This window comes from Lichenostomus cassidix, chromosome 28 (genome assembly GCF_008360975.1).
Source record: "Lichenostomus cassidix isolate B80296 chromosome 28, HeHo_3.0, whole genome shotgun sequence".
Taxonomy (NCBI): domain Eukaryota; kingdom Metazoa; phylum Chordata; class Aves; order Passeriformes; family Meliphagidae; genus Lichenostomus; species Lichenostomus cassidix.
Genome location: NC_139508.1, coordinates 685,897 through 712,374, shown reverse-complemented (window position 1 = coordinate 712,374; position 26,478 = coordinate 685,897). Strand labels below are relative to the sequence as shown.

At 67.1% G+C, this 26,478-nt stretch overlaps 2 protein-coding genes across 8 annotated transcripts; both read right to left on the bottom strand.

The window, feature by feature from the left end:
• Nucleotides 1-148: 148 nt before the first annotated feature.
• On the bottom strand, nt 149-3,839 carry LOC146426036 (perilipin-3-like). Of its 4 annotated transcripts, none has more exons than XM_085040546.1 (9): nt 3,710-3,839; nt 2,786-2,847; nt 2,517-2,712; nt 2,188-2,270; nt 1,917-2,103; nt 1,428-1,483; nt 1,206-1,391; nt 1,007-1,120; nt 149-830 (listed from the first exon to the last, which is right to left on the bottom strand). In XM_085040546.1, exons 2-9 carry the CDS (start codon nt 2,834-2,836, stop codon nt 408-410), a joined length of 1,296 nt encoding a protein of 431 aa, XP_084896672.1. In that variant the 5' UTR covers nt 2,837-2,847; nt 3,710-3,839; the 3' UTR covers nt 149-407. The 4 variants fall into 4 exon arrangements, with proteins under 4 accessions (XP_084896672.1, XP_084896673.1, XP_084896669.1 ...); XM_085040547.1 differs by having other exon boundaries at nt 1,206-1,409; nt 1,464-1,483; XM_085040543.1 differs by having other exon boundaries at nt 1,206-1,483.
• A 768-nt stretch (nt 3,840-4,607) lies between these two features.
• Nucleotides 4,608-22,604, bottom strand: SEMA6B (semaphorin 6B). 4 transcript variants are annotated; one of them, XM_085040516.1, is made up of 17 exons: nt 22,470-22,604; nt 11,298-11,446; nt 10,842-10,971; nt 10,530-10,590; nt 10,348-10,410; nt 9,935-10,036; nt 9,704-9,794; nt 9,500-9,619; nt 9,332-9,420; nt 8,961-9,178; nt 8,466-8,597; nt 8,080-8,229; nt 7,396-7,590; nt 7,063-7,203; nt 6,762-6,839; nt 6,529-6,587; nt 4,608-6,452 (listed from the first exon to the last, which is right to left on the bottom strand). In XM_085040516.1, exons 2-17 carry the CDS (start codon nt 11,410-11,412, stop codon nt 5,479-5,481), a joined length of 2,718 nt encoding a protein of 905 aa, XP_084896642.1. In that variant the 5' UTR covers nt 11,413-11,446; nt 22,470-22,604; the 3' UTR covers nt 4,608-5,478. The 4 variants fall into 4 exon arrangements, with proteins under 4 accessions (XP_084896642.1, XP_084896645.1, XP_084896646.1 ...); XM_085040519.1 differs by lacking the exon at nt 22,470-22,604 and adding an exon at nt 14,511-14,582; XM_085040520.1 differs by lacking the exon at nt 22,470-22,604 and adding an exon at nt 14,504-14,522.
• Between the last annotated feature and the right edge of the window lie 3,874 nt (nt 22,605-26,478).

The window sequence follows — 26,478 nt, the reverse complement described above, 5'->3', positions numbered from 1 at the left end:
ACCCTCCATCCCTGCGCCCCATGGACCCCGATCCCGCTCTCCCACCCTGACACCCCCTATTGAACCCCCCGGGTGCCCCCAGCCCTGCCGCCCGTGCAGAGCCCCCCGGCGAGCCCGGCTCTGCCTCAGCACAACACAGTCTGAGTCATTTTAAGGCCAAAAAACTTGTTTTCTTCCTCTTTAAACTGGTTTGAAGCTGTTAAAACATGAAATCCCAATGCTCCTAGGGCTTAGGGCAGCCCTGGATCCCAGACAGACACACACTGTGTCCTTCACATGCCACCATCCCCACACGAGTCCCCGACCGTGACACTAGGGTCGCCAAGTCCATCATCCCCTCGTTCCGGGTGGGATTTGGGTTCACAGCCGTGGGTTGGATGCTCCCCCAGCTCGGTGGCACCGGCGGCTCAGTGCTGGCTGCACACCTGAGGAGCACTGAGCACCTGGTGCGTCCTCCCCACGGTGACACAGCCCTCCCACTTGGACATCTCCAGCGGGACATCCTCCGGATACTCCACGAGCGCGGGGGCGAAGGGTCCCACTAGCCAGGGCAGGGGCGTGTGCTGCCCGACGTGCTCCAGCAGCCCCTCGAGGCTCAGCTGCGCCCGCGCCACCGTGTCCCGGCTCTGCGCCAGCACCAGGCCCGACAGGTCCCGGAAGGAGCGGGCGCTGGCCAGGGCAGCCTGGACACCTTCCACGCCGTGCCGGACGTGTCCCGCCGTCTCCTGCACGCTGCCGGGGAAAGCCCGAGCGCCCGCGGCCAGGAGGGAGCAGGCGGAGCGGAGCTGCTGCAGGAGCCCGCGGAGCATGGCCAACGTGCGAGCTTCAACCTGCGGGGTGGGCAGCGGGCTGATGGTCCTATGGCCGCTGGTCCACCCCTGCTCCCGGTGTCACCGCCCCAGGTGTCCCCTTGCCGCATGTCCCCACTCAAGGGACTCACCGGCCGGTGTCCCCACCCTCTCCAGATGGAGCCACATGGTGCCCCCCAGGGTCCCCCTGCCCGTACCTCGCTGTCCTCCATGGGCACAGCGCCCTGCTGGCTCCACTCCAGCCACAGGCCGTGCAGATGCTCCCGGGTGCTGTGCCGGGGCTCGTCCGTGCCGCGCTGCCCCTCCTCGATCTGGGGGAAGGTTCAGCCAGGTGGGAGCACACCTGGGGTGCCTGGGGCTGGCACGGGGCTGGCACGGTCCCTGTCCCATCCTTACCAGTCGGATGACGCGGTGGAGCTGCGCCAGGAGCCGCTGGGCTCGGAGCCGTGCCCGCTGCAGATCACCCAGCGAGCGCCGCAGGGCTTGCTGCTGCAGCTTGCCCGACAGGGAGCCCACGCGGATGAAGTAGCTCTGCCATCGCCTCTGCCGCTCCGGCGTGGCCACCTCTGTGCCCGTGGTCACCTCTGTGCCCGTGGCTACCTCTGTGCCCGTGGCTACCTCTGTGCCCGTGGTCACCTCTGTGCCCATGGTCACCTCCGTGCCCGCCGCTGTCCCTGTGGGACCCAGGGTGAGGGCAGCGTGGCTGGGCCATCCCACGCCAGCCACTGGAGCCCAGCGTGGGCACCCAGGGGATTCTTGGCCACCAGGCCATGTCGAGGTGCCACCCTAAGCCAGGTGCCTCTGCGGTCACTTCGGCTGTGACACGGGGCCAGCTCTGCCTAAAGCCACCCAGTGCCGAGCTATAAATAGCTGGGCGGGCAGCACGGGAATGTGTATGCTTTTGGGTTTCCAGGTGAGAGTTCACCCAGTGCTGTCCCGTGTCCCCCACACAGGAACTGTCCCCTGAGTGGCATCACGGTGGCCTCGGTGCCATGGCGCTGCCACAGAGCCATCGTGTGCAGGCGATGCCAAGGCAGCACTGAGGGATAGGGTGAGGGTTCCAGGGGGGGCTGGCGCCCCGAGAATTGTGACATGGGGGACACTCACCCTGCTCCTTGTCCGTCCCAGGGAGGTACCGATCCAGCAGCTCCTCCGATTTGCCCAGCACAGCCTCCACGCCCGTGGCCAGCAGCCGCCCCACGCCAGTGCCCACCACAGCCCCGAGCGCCGAGCGCAGCCTCGCCACCACCCCACTCACCGTGCACAGCACCAGCTCCCTGCTCCCGGCCGCCACCTGGCAGGGGACAGCGCAGGGATGGCTTGTCCAGCTCCTCGCTCAGCACCGCAGCCCTCCCCGTGTCCCCCAGGGTGACATTACCCTCTCGGGGGGCTGCTGCAGGATGGGCAGCTTCTCCTCCAGCTTGTCCAGCCCTTTGCAGGCGAATTCGTTGGCAGTGGAAACTGGAGATGTGAAAAGAGCTGCGTTTAGCACCCTGCTGGTGCCACTTTTCCATCGCCCCAAAATTCACGGGGTGCTACCCCCACATCTTCTCCTCCAGCTTCTCCAGCCCTTTATTCCTCAGCCGTACAAACCAGAGACACAACACCAGATCCTCCCTCTGCTGCTGCCTCACGAGAGCTCCGTGAGAAGCACTTCTGGGGTACCCCAACCCCCGCGGGGTGCTGTCCCCTCTCTCTGTCACTCACTCTGGGGCTCCAGCCGGGTGAGGAGGGGCTGAGCTCCGCTCACAGCCGCCGCCGTCAGTGTCTTCACTCCCTTCTCGGCGGCGTCGCACACGGAGCGCACGTAGGGGTGACTCTCCTTGGTGCAGCTGTAGGCTGAGGCCACCATGTCGTAGGCAGAGCTCACCAGGGGCAGGTTGGCCACGCGTGTCCCGATGCTCTGGGGTGGGGAGACAGTGGGATTTGGTCCCCAGAGACACCCGCAGCCCCCCAAACCCCCTGTGCATCCCTACCTTCATCTCCGGCGCGGGCTCTGCCGGCACCGCCGCGTTCTCGGCCGACATGGCAGCGGCGGCTGCAGCGGGAAGAGGGAGATTTTGGGGTGCCGTGGGTGGGTGAGACCAGTGGGGACCCCCGGGGGATGAGACCCCCAGCACCCCCAGCCCTGCCCCCTGAGGGCTGAGAGCCACCAACTCACGACATGGGTGGGAGCAGCGGGTGGGTTCCGAGGGGCTCAGGGGAGTTATGGGGAGTCTGAAAGGGGTTTTGGGACGGGGTTTGCCTCCCCCCTGCCGGGATGTGTCCCCTCAAGCCCTTCTGGGTCCCCCCATGCCCTCCGGTGTCTCCACACCCCCTTTTGGGGCCGGGGAGGGGGTTTTTGGGTGATTCAGCGGCAGACAGGCTGGATTTGTCTGTCGCAATCCTGCCCTGGGGACGTGCCGCTCGTCACCTTCTCCTCGGCCGGGGCAGCCCCCGGACCCCGCAGGGAGCCGAGCCGAAACAGCCCCTGCTGGCCCCCGACAGTCCCTGCTGGCCCCCGACAGTCCCTGCTGGCCCCCGACACCCCCTCTGCCCTTTGGGGTCTCCCGTGGCACCCCCGGCCTGCCCTTTGCTCTGTGGGGATGAACTCTGGGGGGATTTGGGGGGATCTTGGGGGGATTCGGGGCTTCCGGCAGGGCACTGAGGGGGACACGTTCCCTTGGGACCCTGGCGGTGTCCCCCTGAGTTTCTAGGTGTTCCTCTGGTGCCCCTGGGGTGTTCCGAGAACCTCGGGACCCCCGACCATCCCCGGGCCTCCCGGAGCCCCCCCGGGACCCCCGGACTCCTCCCGGGACCACCTGGAGCCCCCCTGGAGCTCTTCCGGAGCCCCCCGGGACGCCCCCAGCCCCATTGCCCACCCTCCAGCCCCCCCAAAGCCCCTCAGGCACGCTACTCACGGGGTGGGGGTGGGGTTCTGTCGCGACCCTCCGTCTGATCGCGACCCCCTGGCCCCGCCCAGGTGGGACCGCCGAGAGCGGCGGGAGCCAATCAGGGAAGGGGCGGGGCCGGGCGTCCGCCAATCAGGAGGGAAGGGCGTGGCCGGGGCGGGGCGTGGGGCGCGATCGTCGCGGGGCTCGGGGACAGCGGCGGGGACAGTCCGGCCAGGAGCACCTGGGTCACCTCGCCACGTGTGGCGGCGCCGAGGGACCCCAGGCCGGTGATCCACCCCGCTGCAGGTGTCCCCAGCTGTCCCCTTGCCACGTTGGGCTCAATGGCCGCTGTCCCCACCCTTTCCAAGTGTCCCCAGCCCAGGTGACCAATGCCAAGAGACCCGATGGCCGCCAGCCCAGGTGTCCCCACCCGTGGTGTCCCCAACCCCAAAGGAACCCAACGCCAGGTGTCCCCGCGCCAAATATCGCCACACCAAGTGTCCCTTTGCCAGATGTCCCGCTCCAGGTGTCCCCGCGCCACCAGAGCCCCTCAGGGTGCCAGGTGTACCTCAGCCCCGCAGGTGCTCAGGCCAGGGGATGAGGGGGGCAGAGGGCGGTGGGTGACCCCCGCGGGTGTCCCGGTGAGGCACAGGATGGCCGGGAAAGGGGACAGGCAGAGGACAGGGCTGGCGCGGGGTGGCACGGCAGGGACACGGTGCAGGCACTGCCTCATCCCGGGGGAATTGATGGGGAAAGCGGGATGGGGACTCTCGTGGGGTCGGGAGAGGGGTGGGAGTGTGGGGAGGGGGCGAGCACGGGGGTGTGTGTGTCCCCACGGGGGGATGTGTGACCCTGTGCCCCCCAGCCCGCTGCCCCCCAGCCCGCCGCCCCCGCGCAGGGTTAAGAAGGTGCCGAGGCGGCGGCGGGGAGTCGCCTCCGGTAACCGGGTGTTTATTGGGGCCGCGGGGTACATCCCGCGGGCGGCCGCATGCATGGCCGCTGGGGAGGGGGCTGCTGCCGCCCCCTGCCCTATTTACAGCCTGCCACCCCCCGGGGACCTGCCACCCCCCCGCCACACGCCACCCCGGGTGGGCGCCGGGCAGGGGTGGCACCGAAAGGGCACCCTTTGCCAGCAGAGAGTGGGTTCGGCGGGACCCCCCAGCGGTGCCCCCCGGCCCGGCTGTGCTTTCCAGGAGGGGTGCGGGGGGTGGATGGATGGGCAACCCCCAGGCTGGCTCTGGGAAGGGTTGACCCCAGAGTGGGGGTGGGAATGTCCCCCATCCCCGGATAACGCCACATTCGTGGGGTCCCCAACCCCCTGCACCCGCAGTGTTCACCAGGTTCCATCACCACAACCGACGCGTCCCTGTGGCACCTCCTGCCGGGTGTCCCCGAGGGGCTGGCAGCACTCAGCCCCCCCGGGTGCCACTGACGGGCCGAGGGGCTGCGGGCTGGGGGGCACAGCCCAGTGCCCGTGTCCGTGTGTCCATCCTGCTGCCTCCCAGGGATCCCCCTCCAGGGTGCTGCGGGCCCTGGGTCCAGCCTGGGGAGGGGACACGATGGACATCCCCCCCCGGCTCGTGGGACAAAGCAGCCGGAGCGCAGGGCACTGCCCCACGCCAGCCGGGGACACCCCCAAACCCTAGCCGGGGGCACCCAGGGGGTGCCTGTCCCCCCTCACCCATGCAGCACCTCACCCCACGCCCGCAGCTCCTGCCCGGCCACCCCTCCCTGTCCCCAGGGAGCAGCGGGCCCCGTCAGTGTCCTGGCCAGGGGGACGCGCACAGGGCGGGACCCTATTTTCCCGAGGGAGTCCGCTCCACGCCGTAGCGCAGGAGGTGCTGCAGGTCCGTCAGCGGCCGCGGGGTGCCCGGAGCCCGAGCTGCCCGAGCTGCCGTCCCGTGCCGCCCGTAGCTTCCCGCCGCCGCCTCGCCGCTGTTGAACGTGTGGTTCCTCTTGAGGTGGGCGCCGGGGCGGCCCGTGCCGTTGTTGGCGTTGAAGTTCAGCTGCTCGGGGCGCCAGGGCGGCCCCTCGGTAAAGTCTCCCCCCTCCCCGCTGGGTGCCGAGACCACCCGCCGGCGCTCGGGGCTGGGGTGCGGCGTCCCGCCGAAGTCGCCGTAGGAGCTGCGGGGCTGGCGGCGGGCGCCGGCGGGTGGGTGCTGCCGGGCGCGGGGACCCTCCTGGGGGTCCCGACCCCAGTGCCCGTCACCTGAGGAGTCGCTGAGTTCGGCCTCCAGCTCCTGGTCCACCAGGATGGCGTGGCAGGACAGGGGGATGCCCCGCGCCGCGCGGCCCGAGCCGCCGTGCGCCCTCCCGGTGCCCGCGGGGCCGGAGCCGCCAGGGTCCCGCAACGCCGCGTTGATGATGTTGTGACTTTGCTCCCACGTGCAGTTTTGCAGGGCGCCGGGGCAGCGTTTCTGCTGCAGCGGGGTCTGCTCCGGCGTGGGCAGCACCCCCGAGTCCAGGTCGTGTTGGGTGACCTTGCCCAGCTCCTTGGGCCACCCGTTGGGCATCAGCGGGGCCAGCAGGGCGCCCCGAGCCCGCCGCTCGCCCAGGCGGCTGACGCTCACCACCGACTCACTGTGCGCCAGGATGGTCTCCTTGTCCTTGCGCCGCGCCAGCTCCTTGCGGTCCCTGTGCCCGATGAACCAACACACGCTGAAGCCCGAGATCACGGCGCCGATGACGAAGGCGGCGACGGAGGAGATCACCAGCAGGTTCACCGACACCAGCCCGTCCGGCTCGTCCACGAAGCTCTCCGTCACCAGCCCTGCGGTTGGGGACGCGTCAGGGGACCTGCGGGTGCCACCGCCACGTCCCCGAGCCCGGCCCGGCGCCGCACTCACCCTCGCACTCGCCCAGGTGGGACGTGCTGCCGCCGGCGATGTCCTGCTCGAAGGCCACCCTGGGGGGGCAAATTGGGGAGGTCAGGGGGTCCCGAGTGGCCTGGCAGAGTCGCCCAGGTCCCTTCAGCGAGCCATGAGTTTGCTGAGGCTCGGCGATTGGGGGCTGCAGGAGCCGATGCTCTCTGGGGACCCCACTGTCCCCCCTGCTTGTCCCCCAGGCCTGGCAGCGTTACCTGGGGCTGGGCTCCAGGAAGATGCAGGAGCCCTCGGGTGTCCAGCCGCAGTAGGGATCTCGGCTCCCCAGGCAGTTCCTGGCAGGGAGCAGAGATGTCAGGATCAGCCCTGATGGGGACACAACACCCCAGTCCCCACCAGGGACTCTGGTCCCACACCACGCTGTGCCTCAGTTTCCCCAGCCATGCTCCCAGCGCTGCTGAGCCCTTCCCAGGCTGAATTCCCGGGATGTGTAGGTGATGGGAAGCTCCCCACACTCTGCACAGCCCCAGCAGCGAGCCCTGCCGGCCCAACACTCACTTCATGCAGCCCGAGTGCTGCTGGCAGCGAGCCACGGGCACCCTGGCCACGCACGGGGGGAAGGCCAGCAGCAGGGACCCCGCAGCCTTGTCCAGCTCCAGCCCCAGGAGCCGCCGCTCGTCCTCCGTGTCCCGGCCACACCTGGGGACAGGGCAGAGCTCAGCGCGGGCCCTCCAGGGAGCCTGTCCCAGCACAGGGGGGGTTTCTCACCCATTCTCCCCACCCTTGCCTCCCTCTTGACCCATCCGTCCATCCATCCATCCATCCATCCATCCATCCACCCACACACCCCTTTTGTCGCCCCCTCTCCCCTCTCCGGCACCCAACCCTCACCTCCCGGGCTGGTAGGTCTCAAACTCCTCCAGGAAGACGCTCTGGCTGCCGGGGGCGGCGGGCGCGGGGCTGCTGGTGGCGTTGGGCAGGATGAGGAACTTGAGCACGGTGCCGGTGCTGGAGCCCAGGAACACCACGGTGTGGTTGCCCCACGGCCCTGCCGCGTTGTCCACCACGATCTTGCGGAGCTGATAGCTGCGAGGTGGGGAGGGAGCAGGGTTGGGGTGTTGGGGGGTCCAGGTGTCCCCAGGGAGGGGGGAACTGGGGCAGGGTGAGGGGCTGGGGTTGTGTGAGCCCCACAGCCCCATCCCCATGTCCCCATCCCCGTGTCCCCAGCGCCAGCCCCACATCCCTGTCCCTGTCCCACACCGCCATCCCTGTTCCCATTCCGTGTCCCTGTTCCCATTCCCTGTCCCTGTCCCCATCCCCGCTCACGCCCCGGCTGCCCTGCCGGCGGGAGGCTGCGGCCCGAGAGCGCCGCTTGATTAATTCCCCATCAAGCAGCAATTAAGGCAGATTTAATTAGGACGAGACAATCTTGACTGCAAAGTGTATGAGATTTATCAGCTCTCCCGGCGCGCAGTGCTGGCACACGCCTGGAAAAGCAGCGCAGGAGGCTCTGGCCAGCTCGCCCAGCACCTCCCAGCCCCTTCCAGCCCTCCAGTGTCCCCCAGTGTCACCCACCGGGTCATGGTGCGGAGGATCCAGGGGGCGTTGCCCAGCGCCGGCACCGCCTCGTCCATCAGCGGGTGAGTCTTGACGAAGTTGAGGATCTCGTCGGGGAAGGCGCTGGAGGAGTTGTAGCGCATCCCTGGGGACGCGCAGCACCCGGGCCTGCGGCACGGCACGGCTCAGTGGCGCTGTCCCCAGCCTGTCCCCAGCCTGTCCCCAGCGCTGCCGTGGCTGCCACTGTCCCTGTCCCCAGCCCTGTTCCTTTCTCCAACCCCACCACTGTCCCTGCTGCTACAAGTCCATTCCAACCCTGTCCCTATCCACCACCCCAATCCCCATTCCCACCACGCTGCCTGCAGTCACCAGACCTGTCCCCTGTCGCCATCCCTGTCCCTCACCGCGGCTTTGGCACCATGTCCTCGGGCACAGGAGTCCAGATGGACTCGGGGGACTTCTGCTCCCGGAAGCGTCCCTCGAACACGGCAGCCACCTGGGTCATGTCGAAGGCGCAGACGGCGGAGCCGGGAATGCTGCGGGGACATGGATGTGGGGTGAGCACAAGGAGACCCCAGGGAGTGCGAGTGACCCTACAGATCCCAAATGGAAACGTGTCCAGATCCTACCCAGGACCCAGCTGGACCCATCCCAGATCTCACCCACCACTCGTCCCAGATTCCAGTCTGGATCCAGTCTGGATTCCACGCAGATCCCAGCTGGCATGCAGCTCAGACCCCGCTGAGGAAGCAGCCCAGCTCGTCCCTGATCTGTCACATCCCAGCCGGTCCCCAGCCCCACACCCCCAGCCCAACTCCATGTCCCCACGGGCACTGAGGCACATTTTGGAGCCCCAGCCCAGCCCCGGGGGGTCCCGGCAGGGCACAAGAGGCTCCGACCTGTTGGCAGGAGTGGAGAACACAGCCAGGACCACGGGCCGCCCGTCCAGCTCCAGGATGTCTGTCACGGCTTGGATGACGTTGAAGTAGAAGTGGGAATCGCCCGGCACGGAGCAGTTGAGCCGAGCCTTGAGGAAGGATGTCCACTGCTTCTCCAGCACCCGCTGAGAGCCTCCCATGTCGTTCTTGCACACCCTGGCCACCCGGGACACCACCACCTGCGGGGGGACACCTGTCACCACCCTGTGCCCAACCCCGACGGCTGTCCCCATGTCGTGTCCCCACCCCGGGTGTCCCTGTGGGCATCACGGAATGGTTTGGGTCGGAAGGGACTTCAAGGATCATCTCTGTCCCGGTGGGATGTGTCCCACCTTCTCCAGGTAGTTGAACTCCATGGCGATCTCCCTGAAGAAGAAGTAGACGTGGCTCCTCCACTCCACGGCGTGCACGAAGTAGGGCTCTGCGGGGACAGCGGGGTCAGGGGCGGCCCAGAGCGGGGACAGTGCCACCTCCCGGCACGGCCCAGGCAGGGGACACACCTTTGAACCACTTGGAGTCGTGTTTGACGGTGCGCAGGGTCGGGCTGTCCCCGAGGCTGCGGTAGATGACAGCGTCGATGGCCAGGAAATCTGTCACCGTGGCGGTGAAGAGCATCCCCCCTGCGCGGGACAGGAGGGTCAGCGGGGCCGGGGGACACCGGGAGACACGGTGGCCCCTGTGACACCGGCTGTGCCACCACTCACCGGTGAACAGGGCCACGTTGGCGTGCTTGGGGTCGTAGGGACACCGAGCCATGCCGCTGATGTTGTCCCCGACGGGCTCCAGCGTGTCCATCTAGAGCGGGCGAGAGGGGACGTGAGGACACAGCCAGGCACGTGGGGGACCCGCGGGGGTCCTGGGGGGCTCAGGACCCAGTGGCACCCTTCCCGTGGGTGCCCCAAGCCCCTCCCAAGCCGGTCCCATCGCGGGCTCACGCTGTAGTTGGCGCAGATGGGGTTGAAGGCGTTGGTGCCACACACGAACAGGAGGCTCTCGTTCCGCACCAGCAGCACCTTGACAAAATTTCGGCACTCTGCCTGCACCGGGAGAGGGGGACATCACCCTCAGCACCCCAAAACTGCCCTCGCCTCATCCCACCCCGCCCAGACCCCCAGCACTGCGAGGGGGGGCATTTATGGGAGCTGGGAATGGGATTTCTGGCCCCCAAATAATTAATTACCAACCCAATTAGCCAAGCAGCCAATAAATCAGAGATACAACCGCCGGCAGGGGGTGGGGGGGTGACACCAGAGAGGGGACAGGGTGGTTTTGCTGGTGTGACAAGGCCACAGAGGGTCACAGTCCCCAGCTGGGGTCCCCATAGGGTGCAGAGCCCCCCAGCCGGTACCTCGTGCTTCCCCTTCATCCGGCAGATGCTGATGTCATGCTGGTTCGAGCGCCACGTCAGCTTCTGGGGGGTTGGAAAACCAGTGTGGGGATGGGGAGAAACCAACAGCACCCCTCGGGACCCCTCTGGGACCCCCCAGCTCTCCCTGAGACCCCCAAACCCCATAGCCCCCCAGCACTTACCCGGTGGTAACGCATCTCAGCAGCCCCGCTGGGCTCCAGGCTGACCCGATAGACGTTGTCCCTGGGGAGGGGGACACGGGTGTCACCCCCTCCCCGCTGGGATGTGACCCCTCAGCGAGGTCTGCTGGGGGTGCAGGATCCATCCTCACCCCCCGGGAAGGTTTGGGGTGCTGGGTGGACAATGAACATCACCGGGGCAGTGACAGTGCCAGTGAAACCCCCCAGGTTCCCCATGGCCGATCTCGGGGTGTCCCCAGCAGGCAGTGGGGTGGGTGTGGGGTGACGGGAGGCTTTGGGCTGCCGGGTTCAGACCTTTCCCCGATGAAGAGGGTCCGGTTGACCTTGAGGATGCGCTGGATGTTGAGGCGCTGGGCGCTGCCCCCCTCGGGGCCCCCCGGCCGGGCGGAGCCGTGACCCACGAACACGGGGTAGTGCTTCACGTCTGGGGGGACACGGCGGTCACAGGACACCCCCGCACCGCCCAGGTGGCCCCCAAGGACACCTCCCTCCTGTCTTCACCCCAAAGATCCCCTCCCGTGGCTGACCCCCGCCTGCCTTAACCCCAAAGCACCCAAACCCCCTAAACTCCTCCCATGGTTGTCCCCCAAAAGTACCCCAAACCCCAGCCCTGCCCATGGGTGGTCCAGTCCTGTCTTCCAAAACCCCTCCCATGGTTGTCCCCTTCCTGCCTTCACCCCAAATCACCCCAAAACCTCTCTCGGAGCCCCAGGGCAGCACCCCGATCCCCCAGCCCCGGGGGGCACTCACAGTCCGGGGGTGCCACGGCGATGGGCCCGGGCTCCTCGGGGAAGGTGCCCCTCGCCGTCCTCTCGGCCGCCAGCAGCAGCAGCAGCAGCAGGGAGACGCGGGCTGGGGGTCCCATGGTGGCCCCCGCCCTGGGGGGACACCCACCGCACCTGCGGGCAGGGCGGGGCTGGGACGGGCAGCACCCACGGGGGTACCGCAGCCCCCCGGCCCGGAGCACCCCAAACCCGCCAGGGGACTCTGGGGGGCTCAGGGTGATGGTGAGGGGGACAAGGGGACACCACAGGGACCGTGGGGATGTGGCTGGACCCCAACTGTTTGTCACCAGCAGCACGCGCGGAAGCCACTGCTGGTGGCGTGGCAGAGCTGGGGACACGGGGACATGGGGACATGAGGGTGAGGACACCTGGACAGAGGGACACAGGGACAGGGGGACGTGGGGACAAGAGGGAAGCCAGAGAGGCTCTTCCCCTTCCCAAAATGCCGCCGGGACGGCTGGAAAATCCCTGGGGACACATCCGAGCGTCACAGCACCCCCGTCCAGACAGCCCCAGTGCCACTGTCCTCCCGCCGCGCTGCACCGCCATGCCCGTGCTGTCCCCTGTCCCCGAGGGGCTGCGGCCGGGCTGGGTAATTAGCAGGCGGGCAGGGAATTAATTGATCATTAATTCCATAGGAGCAGGGAGCGGGAGAGATCGAAGCGGCGCCCTCCTCCCCCGCGGGGACACGGGACGGGTGACATTGTGTGACATTGTGTGGGGCTGGGGGTCACGGGGCCTGGGCACTTGTCCCCAGACCCTCTGTGGTGTCACCAGCCCCGGGTGAGACCCGGCAGTGTCCCCTCTGCGGTGCCACAGCCCTCGGGGACATCCGACCCCGACCCTGCTGTGTGACAGCCCCAGGGCAGGAGGCGACCCCAGCGGGACCTGACCCTGGTGTCACAGTCCCTGGGGACAGCTGACCCTATCCCCGGGGTGTCACAGCCTCTGGGACACCCAACCATGTCCCGGCAATCTCAGGGACATCCAAATCCGTCCCCACAGTGCCACAGCTCCCGGTGACACTCAACTTTGTCCCCACGGTGTCCCCAACAAGCAGGAAATGAGCTGTTTCTGGCGGGTTTGTCACACAGCAGCACCCGAAAGCCACCAAATCTAACGTCCCCAAGCGCCGCGGGGAGGAAAGGGAACCCCAAAAAGCCACCCGAGGGAAGGGCTCGGTGTCCATCAGCCACCTGAGAATCCACCCGCGCCGGGTGGCGTTTGGGGGTCGGGGGGGGTCGTGTCGCCTGAAGCGGGGGGTCCGGTGTCACTTGTCCCCCAGCCCGTGCGGTGACAGCGAGCGGGCGCGGGGTAACCGGAGCCTCCGGCGCCATAAATGCCAGCGATTGTGTGGGAAAAGAAAAGGCAGCGCGGGGAGGGGGGCGCGGGGAGGAGGGGGCACGGCGGGGAGGGGGACACGGCAGCAGGGGGTGACAAACAGGGAGCCATTCACGGCGCTGGCGGAGCAGAGGGGACTGTCACCGTGCCTGTCCCCAGCGCGGCTGCAGGGAAACTGAGGCAGAAGGGTGGGCGCAGGGGGATGTGCCGGGAGTTGGGGTCTCCAGCTCGGGTATCTCCCACACGGAGCGGCTGAGCAGCCTCGGGCATGTCCCTTGTCCCTGTCCCTGCTCCGTGCCTCAGTTTCCCCACCCCGCTCAGCGCTCACTCTGCACACACAGATTTTGGGGAGGGGGGGGAGTTTCCTGACCGTTCCCACCCCCCGGCACTGGGGCACGGGGCAGGAAGGGGGGCAGGAAGGGGGGGGAATCCCCAGTTTCCCCTCCCGCCGCAATTCCCGGGCGCTCCGAGCACAGCGGAATCCCTCTGATCCCACAGAGGGGGTGTCCCTGCTGGGGGGGCCACTGTCCCCTTCCCGTCCCTTCCCCGCGCCATCTGCCCCCCAGCGCCGCGCTCTGCCCACCTGAGCTGCTCCGGCCGCCTCCGCCGCTGGCCCTATGTCACCACTGTCCCCTCGGCTCGCAGGGGGGTCCCATGGCTGGGGGTGGCTCCCCCCGGTGGGTCCCCCCCGCTCCAGGACGCCCCGGCGGCGCTGGGGGCTGCGGCGTCCCGAGAGCGGCTCAGCTGTCACCTCAGCCCCCCCGCGACCCCCAGGGGAGGGGGAGCAGTGCCCCCCGCCCGCGCCAGGTGGGAAGGTAGGGCTGATGTCACCGTAACCGGAGCCACCAACCCCCCCTCAGCCCGGCAGCTGTCACCGCAGCCCGGGGGGGCACCCGTGGGACCCCCGAGCGGCACCGCGGCGTCCCCGCGGGAAAGCACCGGCACGGAGCCACCGGTGAGACACACAGCGGGGACAGAGGGACAGCGGGGTCCCCCAGCCTCAGCGGGTCCCCCAGCCTCACTAACCCGTTAGAAAGGCGGTGGGAAACAGGGGACACCAGGAAAGGGGGACACACCCTGGGAAATACGGGGGACAGTGGCAAAGAGGGGACACTGGGAAGGGGGACACACTCTGGGGAATTGGGACTCACTGGGAAAGGCGGAGCACACCAACACTGAAATCCCTTAAAATACAACTTTTTTGGGAATAACTTCCCTGGTATTATTTCAATATCCACATCCCTTCCCGTTCCGTTGGTCTAATGTCGGATTTCGGGGTAATTTCCTTCAGAAGGAGCCCAATGCCAATAAACAATCAGTGATTAGATATGCTAATGAGGCCTTTACTCACCCCCACACGCCCCAGCCCCCCAAAATGTGCCTCCCGGTGCCCAGAGCATCCCTTGCTCGGGGGGTCACACAGTGCCACCCCCATTGTCACAGAGGGGTTTGGGGGTCACCATCAGTGCCCCCCAACTGCCATGGGCACCCCCCAACCCCAGCTGCTGCTGCCGCCGGGGGTCTGAGCCCCCCCGGGTTTCCGTTCCGGGCCCGGTTCAGATGGCAGAGCCAGGAAGCAGCTGTCCCCACGGCGGGGACGGAGCAAATGTCACCCCGGCCACCTGGCACCGCGCGCTGGCCTTGTCCCTGTCCCTGCCTCCTGCCGTGGGTCCCCCTTTCCGAGCGGCTCCTCCCGGGGGGGCAGCAGGCAGCACCCCCAGAGCTGCCGAGTGCCGAGCGACCGGGGGAACAGCAGCCCCGGTGGGGTCCCCGCGTGGGTGACAGGGACGGGGGGTCACCGGCGTGGCGGGGGGAGGACGCAGCACCCACCATTTACCTTGGCGCTTCCACGGCCCCGCCGGCGGCTCAAATGTCCCCCCGGGCCTCCCGCTCCGGTTACCGGCTCCGCTTACAGCTGCCGTTTATAGCCCCGCTCCCTGTCCCTTGTCCCTTGTCCCTTGTCCCTGTCCCCTCCCCATCGCCCACCGCCCCCCGGGTGGCGACACAGACGTCCGAGCCCCCCAGGACACCGCGACCACCAAGGGCGTCCCACCCCCGGCACGGGCACCGGGGACATTGGGGACCCCGCGGTCACCTTGGCTGGCTCTGTCACCCACCGTGGGTGCGCAGGGGTGGCCCCGGTGGCCGGGTGACCCCTCGATACCAGCCGGGTGACACCCATGGGTGCCCCGCCTGGTCCCTCGCAGCCCGCCGGCGGTGCTGGTGGCCGGCCAGAGCCGCAGGGTGATTTGCATATTAAATACAGCCTCATCTGCATATTAAGGATGGTTTCCTAGCGAGGAGCATCACGCGGCGCTCCGAAATAAACCCCGGCGGGGGAGAGCGGGTGGCAGACGGGGTGCTGTGTCCCCCCAGGTCACAGCCCTCGTCCCCTGTCCCCAAAGGTGGGGCTGCTCTGTGCCCCCAAATTCGCAGCTCTTGTCCCCTGTGGTCCCCTCAGTTCACAGCTTTTGTCCCTTTGTCTCCCCCGGTTCTGCGGGACAGGATCTTCCTGTCCTGCTGTCTCCTCAGGCCACTTGTCCCTACTGACACACATCCCGCCATGTCCCTCCTGTCCCCCAAAAACCCGCCATCCCCCCTTGTCCCCAAAGGGTCACATCCCTGCCCCTCCTGTCCCTCCAAAACAGCCGCTCCCCTCATCCCCCTTGTCCCCAAAGCCACACGGGTCCCCTTGTCCCCAAAGGCACTCACGCCCGTTGTCCTGTGCCTCGGTCTCACCCTGTCACCCTTCTTTGTCACCTGCATGGCCGCAGGGCGGTGACAGGAGCAGATCCGGCTGCTCCAAGTCATTGTCCCTGGCCTGGTGCCTCAGTTTCCCTTCGGCGTGGGAGGAGGGAACCCCCTGTTCCCGCCCTGGGATGGCACCTCCCTCGTGCCCCGGGATGTCCCTGTCCCCAGGGATTCCTGTCACCACGGTGCCCTCATCCTCATGCAGCCCATGTCCCCAGGGTGTCCCCTTCCCCGTGGATCGCTGTCCCCATGGGATCCGTGTCCCCAGGGTCCCGGAGCAGGCAGAGTGACACCAGCTCCCGGTTCGATCCCATGGGAGACCCTACAATAACAACCTGGAGTGTTTACATCCGGCTCCGGATGGGAACCCTGCAATTACATCCCAGGACACGGAGCCTCGTCATTCCCAGGATGGGAGGCTGCCGGACACACCCACATCACCCGCAGACACCCCAAATCCACCCCAAACCCACCCCAATGCTCAGAAAGCAGCCCTACAACAACATCCCCCCGATCCCAGAGCCAGGGGAGCTGCAGGAAGCTCCGGGAGGTTGGGATTGAGGGTCAGCCCTGCAGCCGGGTCAGTTTTTAAGCCATAATAAATTTGGGTTGGGGTTTTGGGGGATTTATTGACATTCGGGTCTCTCCTCCCCCTGTCAGCCATGCTGCTCCAGTCGGGAAAATAGGGTTTTTTCACTCTCCAAGCCCAGAACCAGCACCTCCCGCTCGGATCCTGGCGCTTCAAACACTTACTTGTAGTTAAATAAGATTAAAAATCCTCAACGGGGTGGAGAGGAGCTGGGGGTGGAAGGTCACATCAGTGTCACCACAGTGTCACCGCAATGCCACCATCATCCCCAGCATCCCTCTGTCCCCAAGGTGATGGTGGCCCTGGAGGTGGCACCCAGGGTGCTCACCTCCCCTCCTGGAGCCACCCACCTCCCTGGAACACCAGGACATGGGGACACCGGAGGGGACAGGAGCCATTGCCACCCCCAGCAAATCCTCTCCCACCACCCCCGGTGTGCGCAGAGGGTGACGAATGTGACAAGTGGCTTCCGGTGCCAAGGTGTGGGTGACAGCACGTGAGCCTTTGCCCTGCGGCCTCCTCCCCACCCTCATCCTCCTCCTCCTCCTTCCCAGAGCCGTTCTGCTCCATCCCGCTCTCCGGTTTGGAAGTGTCCCCTGCCACGGCTGGGGACAGGTGGGAGCTGCGTGGGGTGACACCCAACACCCCCTCCTCCCCCGTGAGCCACCAGCACGTGGCACGGAGCCCCTGGGGAGCTGTGGGATGCACAGAGCCGGGATGGGTGCTGGGACTGCCGGGGGACAGCGTGGGATGTGGGATGCAGGATGTGCAGTGGGATGTGCAGATGGAGTATGGGATGTGGGATGTGGAGTGGGATGTGGGCTGGGATGGAGGGGGGAGGATGGGGTGGAGGATGGGATATGGGATTCAGGCTGGGATATGGGATGCAGGCTGGGATATGGGATTCAGGCTGTGGTGCAGGATACAGGCTGGGATGTGGGATGGGATACAGGATTCAGAATGGGATGCAGGACGGGATGCAGGCCAGGCTGTGGGATGCAGGATGGGATGCAGGATGATGGGATGCAGGATGATGGGATGCAGGATGGGATGCAGGATGATGGGATGCAGGATGGGATGCGGTGTGGGTGGGTGGGGTGGGTGTGGGTGGGTGGGTGGGTGTGGGTGGATGGGATGCGGGATGGGATGCGGGATGGGATGCAGGATGGGATGCAGGATGGGATGCAGGATGATGGGATGCAGGGTGATGGGATGCAGGCCGGGCTGTGGGATGCCAGCAGCGCGCGGAACAAAGGGCCATTGTTCCCAGCGCCGCCTCCGCGCTGCCGCCGCGCCGGAAGGTCCGAGCGGCCTCACCGCCCTCGGAGCTGCTCCTTGTTCTCCCGGCACAGCCCGCGGCACCCACCAGCCACCGCTGCCACTGTCACTGTCACTGTCACCCGCACCGCCACCGCCGCCGCCACCGCCGGCGCAGCTTCTCAGGCAGCAGCGCCAAAACCTTCGGGGCAGGATGGTGTCCCTGTCCCCTGCGTGGCCCTGCCAGGTGTGCCAGGTGCCATCTGCGCTGGGGGGGTGTGCACAGCGTGTCACGTGTGTGCGGAGGGTGTCACCGTGTGTCGTGTGTGTGTTTGCAGCTGTCGGTGTGTACAGCAGGTGTCACACGTGTCGCTGTGTGTGCCTGTGTGTGTCAGGGTGTGTGCACCATGTGTCATGCGTGTGTGCACAGCAGGTGTCTCGAGTGTCACATGTCACTCAGTGTGTCAGTGTGTGTGCACCAGCTGTCGTGTGCGTGTGCAGGGGCTGGCAGAAGGCAGCGGGTGACACACATGTGCAGGAATGTGGGCACCAGCTGGCACCTGTGTGTGACGGCATGTGGGCACCGGGTGTCACCTGTGCGCCACCTGTGTGCCACCTGTGTGTCTGTGCATGCGGTGTCACACGTGTGCAGGTGTGCATGGGGTGTCACACGTGTGCAGGTGTGCATGCGGTGTCACACGTGTGCAGGTGTGAATGAGGTGTCACACGTGTGCAGGTGTCTGTGCATGCGGTGTCACACGTGTGAGGCGTGTGCTGGCACACGTGTGACCAGGGCTGTGCACACAGGGCCGGCACGAGGGACAGAGCACAGCAGGGATGTTATTTGGGGCACATGGCAGGGATGGATCCCAGCTCCACCTCCCGAACCTCCACCTTGACACTTCCTAATTTCCCGGCGCTTTATCTCGGCGCTCCTGGCGGGAGATGATGGATGGGGCGGCGAGGAAAGCCCGCGATGCTCCCACCGTCCGAACCAGGATCCATCTCTCGGGGTGACCCGCGGGTGCTGCCACCTCTTCCTTGTCCCATCCCACCCTCCTCCATCACCCTGGGCTTGCTCCTGGCACTGCCACCATCCCGTCCTGCTCCCTGCTCCGTGCCTCAGTTTCCCCACCCGAGTCCCCCCAGGCTCCCGCATGCCCACGGTCCCTCCCGCAGTCGCCGCTCCCTCGGGGCCACCGTGTCCCCCCCGTGTCCCCCCCGTGTCCCCCCCAGATCCCCCCGGCGCCAAACCCGGCGCTGAGCTCGGCCGCTCGCTGGCGGGTTTGATGGGATTATCCCGGCGGGCGGGATTACACGGGGAGAGTGAGGATTAGCCACGGCGCATCGGCACGACACTGCCACCGCCACTGCCACTGCCACTGCCACTGCCACTGCCACTGCCACTGCCACGCCGCCAGCGGCCGAACTGGGCTGAACTGGGAGGAACTGGAGGCCAGGTGTGGCCCCAAGCCCCAGCGCTGGCATCCCCCAGGACCGGTGGCTTCACCAGCCGCTGTTTAATTAACCGGCTGCTGGGAACAGGCACAAAGAGACAAGAGGGATCTCTTTATCCCCCCCTTTTTTTTTTTTAATTTGACAAAAATTGTAATTAAATAGGGAGTAAAATCCCGTTAGCACACGGCAGCCCCTCTGGGATCTCCTCTGTGCCAGCCCACTGCTCTTCCTCTCCCTCCCTCTTCACTCAGGGAATCCAACCCCTCGTCTCCCTTTTTGGTCGATGCCACCAAAGCCTGCAGGTCTCTGGGGACCAGCTGGATGTCCCCAAGGCCATCGTGTCCCATTTGCCGCGGGGCCGGGCGCTGCCAAGGGTGCAGAGCATCCCCTGGGTGCCACACTCGGGTTCATCTCCACACCGTGCCGGGCACGGGGAGCAGAGGCCGCGGAGCTCCCGGGATGTTGGTGCTGATCCGGTGATACCGGCGGCGCTGGTGCCAACAGGTTCTGCAGGCACAGCTCCCAGATGGAGCCAGAATCGCTCCTGCTTTTCTTTACTACTGTTTATGTCGCCGAAACGCATCGGATGCCACCCCGGCGGCACTACAGAGAAACCATCCCGGCCGGGCTGGTGGCGACTCACTGGCCTGGCACAGCGGGAGATATCGGCGTGGAAAAGCCACCCTGGACGACCCTGAGCCCGTGCCTGGGGGGACAACCCCTGTGACACGATCTGGGATCCAACCCCAGCGCGGGAGATGCTCCAAGGGCCCGGCGCAGCTCAGCCCACTGAAAAATTAAATCGCATCCAAACTGGCAGGTTTAATTAAAAATATTCCAGCTTGTCTAGGGATACAAACCGCATCCGGCACTGCAGCAGGGATCTGCATCCAGCTCCAGTGCCTGCCGAGCAGGGCCTCGCGGCCGGGCTGTGCCCCAGCAGCGCTGGTGGCAGCACGGGAGCCACTGGTTTAACTGGGAGATAAACCATCGCCTGGTGAGTGCAGCCAGCTGCCAGGGCCGAGGGGACAGGGACATCCAGCCCCGTGTCACCATCCTGTCCCATGGCTTTGGGCTCATGATGGGGCTTGAAGGGACACAGAGCCAGCAGAACCCAGTCTGGGGGGGCACGGGGGGTCCCTGCAGCCCCCCTCAGTGGGGACAGCTCTGCCATGGGGAGCACACGTGTGTTCACACATGTTGTCGCGTGTGGGGTCACCAGGCTGAGCCGGGCGATCTCCCTTTGTTTATGGCAATGGCACCAAAAGCATCAGGGGGCTCCTGGGAGGGGGGGTGAGCTGTGTCCCCCCCACAGTGACACCGCGGTGGCACCGGCGCTGCTGGCGGAGGCTGAGCTGCCCCAGGACCCTCAGAGCCGAACGCGACCCCCAAAGCCACCTCCTGCACCCCCACGCACCAAACCTCCCCGGCGCAGCCACGTGCCCCGGTGACAGCGGTGACCCAATTCCCGTGTCACCCCGGGGACGCTGCAAAAGGGGCTCTGGGGCAGCGCTGGCCGCGCTCAGCACCCCGAGAGCCGTCGGGATGTGACCCCAGCACCCCGCGGGGACACCAACGCCACCCCTGGGGTGTGACGGGGGCACACATGGCCCTGCCGGGACCTGGCCGCCAGGATGGACCCTGAGCCAGCCAGAGCTGCCCTCAGAGTCATTCTGGGGGTCCCACTGCCGGGGGGCACACGGAGGGACCCCCCCAAGCCAGTGCAACCCCCTCCCCATGGCTGTCCCTGTGGGACAGGGGACACAGCTGTCCCCCTGTCCCCCCTCCCGGCGCGTCCCCGCAGCAGGATCTGGCCCTGCTGGACCCAAAGAGCCTCAGGGGGACATGAGGGGGACACGGTGGTGCCACTGTGCCACCATCGCCCCCACCGCTGCCAGGCACACAGAGCCCCAAGGGGGTCACTCGTGGCAGGTGTCTGACCCCCCGCACGCCAGGGTGGGGGATGGATTGGGGATCCCTCTGCACCCCCACAGCTCCCGAGCCGCTTTGGCAGAGGGAAACTGAGGCACGGCAGGAAGCAGAGCTCACCCAAGGTCACCCCGTGCCGATGGCACAGCCCCGTGGGCATCACCCCTCCCGCTCTAACGGGGGGCTCTGGGCACCCCCAACACCCCCTCACAGGCTCCCCACTGCCCTCTGCCCCATGGGGGGGCCGGGGGGGTTTGGGGTGCCCCAGCCCCCCACTGCCCCGGGGGATGTGGCACGGTGGAGGTCGCGCTGGGGGGTCAGGGGGGTTTGGGGGGTCTGGGGGTGCTCGGGATGGTGATGGTGATGGTGATGGTGACAGGGGAGGATTCGGGTCAGGCCAAACACCCCCCGATGTCATTCCAGGCTCCCCCCGAGCCAAATCTGCCGACGGCGCTGAGCCCCAAAAAGGGGGACAGAGCCCCCCCGGCCTGGCAGCCAAAAAGGGGGACAGAGCCCCCCTGCCCTCACCCCCCAGGCACGGCGGGTCCCCCACTTCTGCCGAGTGCCCCCCACCCCTTGTTCCCACCAAGTTAGAGCCCCGAGACAGAGCCAGACAGGCACCCCCCGGTTTGTGGGCGCTCTGCCCCCCACCCAGCCCCAGGATTATTTCAGGGGGGGCACAACCACCGAGCCCCCCCAGGCTGAGCCCTCGCTGCTCCCCGATGCCCTTTTGGGGCTGCACTGGCAGGACACCCCCATTTCAGCCCCTCAAACCCCCCAGCCCGGCGGCGGCCGCACGGGGCGGGGGGCACAGAGCAGCCCCTCCTTTTCTCACGCCACCCCCCAAAAAACAACAAGCCCTGGCTGCTTCCCAAAGAAGCCGCGGAGGCAAAACGGAGCCCGACGAAGCAGAGACACCCCCCATCCCCATCCCCATCCCCATCCCCATCCCCATCCCCATCCCCATCCCCATCCCCATCCCCATCCCCATCCCCATCCCCATCCCCATCCCCATCCTCCCGGCTCGGGGCGGGGGGGCTCCGGATCGCCGTGTCCCGGGGCTGGGGGAGGGTCGGGGTGCTGCCCGGGGGACTGAGGGGTGAGCTGGGGGCGTGGGAGGGGATGGCGGGTGGGACTGGGTGCTGGGTGGAGGGGATGGGGGGGCTCAAGGGTGCGGGGGGGCTGTCGGGGTGCCGGGCTGGGGATCGGGGTGCGGGATCGGGGTGCGGGATGAGGATGTGGGGAGCACCGGGGTGCTGGGGGGACATGGCAGGGTGCTGGGGGTGGGGGCAGGAGGTTGCGGGATCAGGGTGCGGGAGGGTCTCGGGGTGCCGGGGTGGGCTGGGGGTGCAGGACGAGGGCGCCGGGAGGCTCGCGGGGTGCCGAGATGGGCTGGGCGGAGGGGCTGGAGGGGCGCGAGATGAGGGAGGAGGCTGGGGGACAGAACTGGGGTGCGGGTGGGACCCCCAGGAGTGCCGGGGTGGGGATGGCGGGGCGGGATGGAGGTGCTGGGGGGGGCGGTGCAGGGGGCTCGGGGTGCACAGAGGGGGGACAGAGGGGTGCGGGTTGGGGGGCGCGGGGGGGCGCCTCCAGCCCGTGACCCTTCAAGGTTCCGCCCGCTCCGCTAACAAAAGCGCCGCTTCCCAATGCAGCAGCGGCGGCGGCGGGAGGGGGGAGGGCTGGGGGGGGCACCCCCTTTTCTCCCATCCCCCCCACCCCGGGAGGGGGCAGCGGATGGAGAAGGAGGGGGATAGACCGGGACGGGACCGCATCGGGAGGGGGGCGGGCGGGGGGCACCGGCCGCGCTCTTACCTCGCCGTCCCGGGGGGGTCCGGGGGGGCACCGCGCACCTGCGCCCACCGGCAGCGGCTCGGCCCGGCCCCGCTCGGCTCCGCTCCGCCGCGGCGGGAGCGCCGGTACCGGGGCCGGGCGGGGCGGGGCCGCGGGGGGGGCGGGGGGCCGGGGCCGGGCCCGCCCGGTGGCTGCGGCGGCACCGGGGCCGCTCCGGCAGCAGCGGCGATGGAGGAGCCGCCGCCGCCGGCGCTCCCGGAGCGGCTGCGCCCCCCGCCCTGCCCCCGCCCCGGGGAGGTGGCTCGGCCCGGCCCGGCCCAGGGCCCCCCGCCCCCGGCGCGGAGGGGGGAGCGCGGGGGGAGCGGCCCCGCCTGCCTCAACCCCCCGAGAAGGGCCATCGCTCCCCCCGCATTCCCGGGCACCGGCAGGGTGCCTCCCGCCCCCCTCGCCCCCTCTACCCGCTTCCCCCATCCCGGGTGTCTGGAGGGGCTGCGATTGATCCCCACATCCTGCCCGGCTTTCCCCACATCCTTGGCACGATGAGGGGTTCACACCGAGCCCCCCCATCCTCTGTCTCCGTTTCCCCTACCTCCGGCACGAAGATGGGCTGAAACCAACCCCTTCCACCCCTTGCCTCAGTTTCCCAAATTTCCCACCCCGGTGAGGAGCTGGGACCCCATTTCCCGCCGCCACAGCCTCGAAGGTGATTCCCCTCTATTGCTGCCAAACACTTCTCTGTCCCCAAACAGAGCCCCTCCCTCGCTGAGAGCCCCCCAGCCCCTGCCTCAGTTTCCCCTCGCACCCACGGTGCTGCCCACCCAAACCTGCCCACCCTGGGGTGCAGGGGACGCCAGGATTGGCACCAGGATTGGCACCAGAGGGTCTGGAGGTGACACACACAGCGGGGGCCCAGCACGGCATTACTTGGGCCGCTTTGTTGCTTTGCCCCAGTTGTTTTAGCCTGAAAATCCCCAAATCAGGGTGAAAACCCGGTGCGGCTGTGGTGGCTACACCGAGCTGTGCCCGGAGCTCAGCCCGCCCTGGCGAGCAGGAGGTTCGGAATGTGATTCACCTCTTCCTGCATCCCTCCGGTCCCTCCCGGTTCCCAGGGCAGGGAAGGGGACAGCCAGCCCCGGGGGTGACACTGACGGAAAGGGGGTCCCAGGGGAAGGAAACCACAGCCATGACTCAGCGCCTGAATCATCCTCCCCAGGGGGACAGCGAGGGGACACCGCGAGCCCCTTGACCTGTTCGCACAGCCCCGGCCCTCCGCTCCCCACTCGGGCTCATTAGGGCTAATTAATCAACGCTCCTCGGAATGAATTCCTCCTCAATTCCTGCAAGCTCAGTCCTCACGCTTTTTGCCGAACATCAGCACCACCCCGGGGCACCCCGATGTCCCCCGTACTGCGCCATCCCACTGCACCCCAACACCCCACGGCACCCTAAATCCCCGCGGAACACCCACAACATCCCATGACACCTCCATATCCCCTGGCACCCTAACATCCTGCGGCACCCTAATATCCTGTGGCACCCCAACACCCTGCAGCACCCTAATATCCCATGTCACCCCGACATCCCACGGCCGTGGCGGTCCCAGCACTCCTCCCGTGCAGGAATTTTGGCTGGCAGTTCGGAAAACAGCGGCCCTGGGAGGGCTCTTCCCATCCGCAGCCTCCAGATCGGGATTTATTCCCGGATTTGGGGATTTATGTGACCTTTAAGGGAATAGCGCGCTAGGCGGAGGAGTCGATGGGCTCGGGTGAGTCCCGCAGCCCCCCGTGCCGTGAGCCGGGCAGGTCTGAGCTGCGGGCTGCGGTGGGATTGGGGGGAGTTTGGGGTGTGTCAGCCCCCCCCGCCTATGCCCCGCCGGCCTCGTGCATCCCGAGCACGCGGGGTGGGAGCCGCGACCCCCGGCCTGTCCCGGCACGCCTCGGCACGGCACGAGATCCCAATGCCACCTCCTGCCACACCGCGCCCTGCTGGGGCCCAGGCAGGGGTTTTGGGGAGCGGAGCCTTCACAGCTCCTGTCTGCGCTGGCAGATCCCCCATCACCCGGCCATGGCCCTGGGCCTCTCCACCCCACAGGGAGGGCGCAGGGGGGGCAGGAGGGCCCCAGTCCTGGGGGGTATCCCAGTCCTCCCTGACAGACCCCCCGGATCCGGAGCCCTGGGCATCCCTGTGTCTGCGGCTGTGCACACACGTGTGGCCATGTTTGCACCCTTACACACGTGTGTCAATCCATGGGTGTGTCCATCCATGTGTCCATCCACGGGTGTGTCCATCCATGTGTCCTCGTGTATTTCCATCCATGTGTGTGTCCATACACATGTGTCAATCCATGTATGTCCATCTATGTGTGTGTCCATCCATGGGTGTGTCCATCCATGTGTCCCTCCATGTGTCCCTCCATGTGTCCCTCCATGTGTCCACCCATGTTTCCACCCATATCCGCCCCTCTCCCAGCTGCAGCCAAGGCCACCGCAGAGTCCCTCTGTGTCCCTACCCGGTGTGCTCGGTGTCCCCGCAGCTGCCGCCGCCCCCCCGGTCCCCGCCGGTCCCCAGCACCTGCCGCCGGCCGTGGCGGGGCTGGCCCTTCCCGACGCGCGGGCGCTCGGGGAGGAAGAGTGGTAATTAAGTTAATTTGCACATGCAAATCATCCGCAGTTGGAATCTGTTAATTTTATAATTTGATGTTTAATGTACATATCTGCTGTGTTTTCCCAGGCAGAAACCCAACATTTTCTGGGTGCTAATGACAGGGGCCGCGCCCCGGGGTGGGGGACAGGGACCCCCCGGGTGTGCGGGTGCTGGGGTGGCACCGGGGATCAGCCGCCACCGGGAATGGGTGCCCTGGGCCGTGTGGGTGCAGGGTGAGGCCGGTGTTGGCTTGGGCCAGCCCCAAAAATGACGGAATTTGCCCCATTCTGGAGGCGGCGAGACTGCTTTCCACCCCTCCTGCCCGGGCGGTGGTTTGGATGGTGGTGCTGAGCACAGAGCTGGAGGTTCGTGTCACCTAAGAGGGGTGTGGTGGCCACCGGAGTGTCCCCTCCCTGCGGGGTCACCGATGGCATTGGTGGCAGCACCCAGGCCAGCCATCAGCACCCCAAAATGCAGGATAGGGGGACACGGGGTCATCTCCCCATTCCCCGTGCATCCCTGTGAGCTCTGCTGCCTCATCCCCATCCCCAAGGTCCTGCCTGAGAATGGGGGGGCAGCAAAAAATGGGGCTGTGGCCAGGCTGAGCACCGCCCCAAATATCGCCCTGAGGCCGAGCATCGCCCCAAATTCCTCCCTGAGGCCGAGCATCCCCCGGGGCTGGGCATCGCTCCGGGGCTGAGCATCATCCCGAGGTCAAGCATCCCCCCAGGGCCAAATACTGCCTTAAGGATGAGCACCACCCCGAGCTGAGCATCACCCCAAATCGAGCATCACCCCAAAGCTGAGCATCACCCCGAGCTGAGCATCACCCCAAATCGAGCAGCACCCCAAAGCTGAGCATCACCCCAAATCGAGCAGCACCCCAAATCGAGCATCACCCCAAATCGAGCATCACCCCAAAGCTGAGCAGCACCCCAAGGCCAAACATCACCCCAAAGCCAACCCCCCAAAGCCAGTCACCCCCAGAGCAAGCTCTCTCCGTGGCTCAGCTGCCAGGGCTGGCTGAGGCCACTCCAGCCCAGTCCCTGTTTATCTGCAGGACCAGCTGGGGCTTTGCATGTGCCGGATTTGTGGGTTCCCTTTGAAGCTCCGGCTGCCGCCGGCCCCGCGCCTCTGCCTCGGCGGAGATAACGCGGTTCCCCGCAGCCCGGAGCTCGGCAGGACGTGGTCACCTCACCTCATCCTCCCTCCCCGGGCTGGATCCGGCTGGGAGCTCCCGCAGCCCCCGGCAAGGCAGGCAGCAGCCCTTGGGGAGCAGGGGAGGGTGATGCCACCTTTCTAATGAAAACTAATTGCCATTAATCCCGTCTCATTGTTTACTCGGGGCTGATTTAAGCACATTTCAGGCAAGACTGAGCAGTTGAAC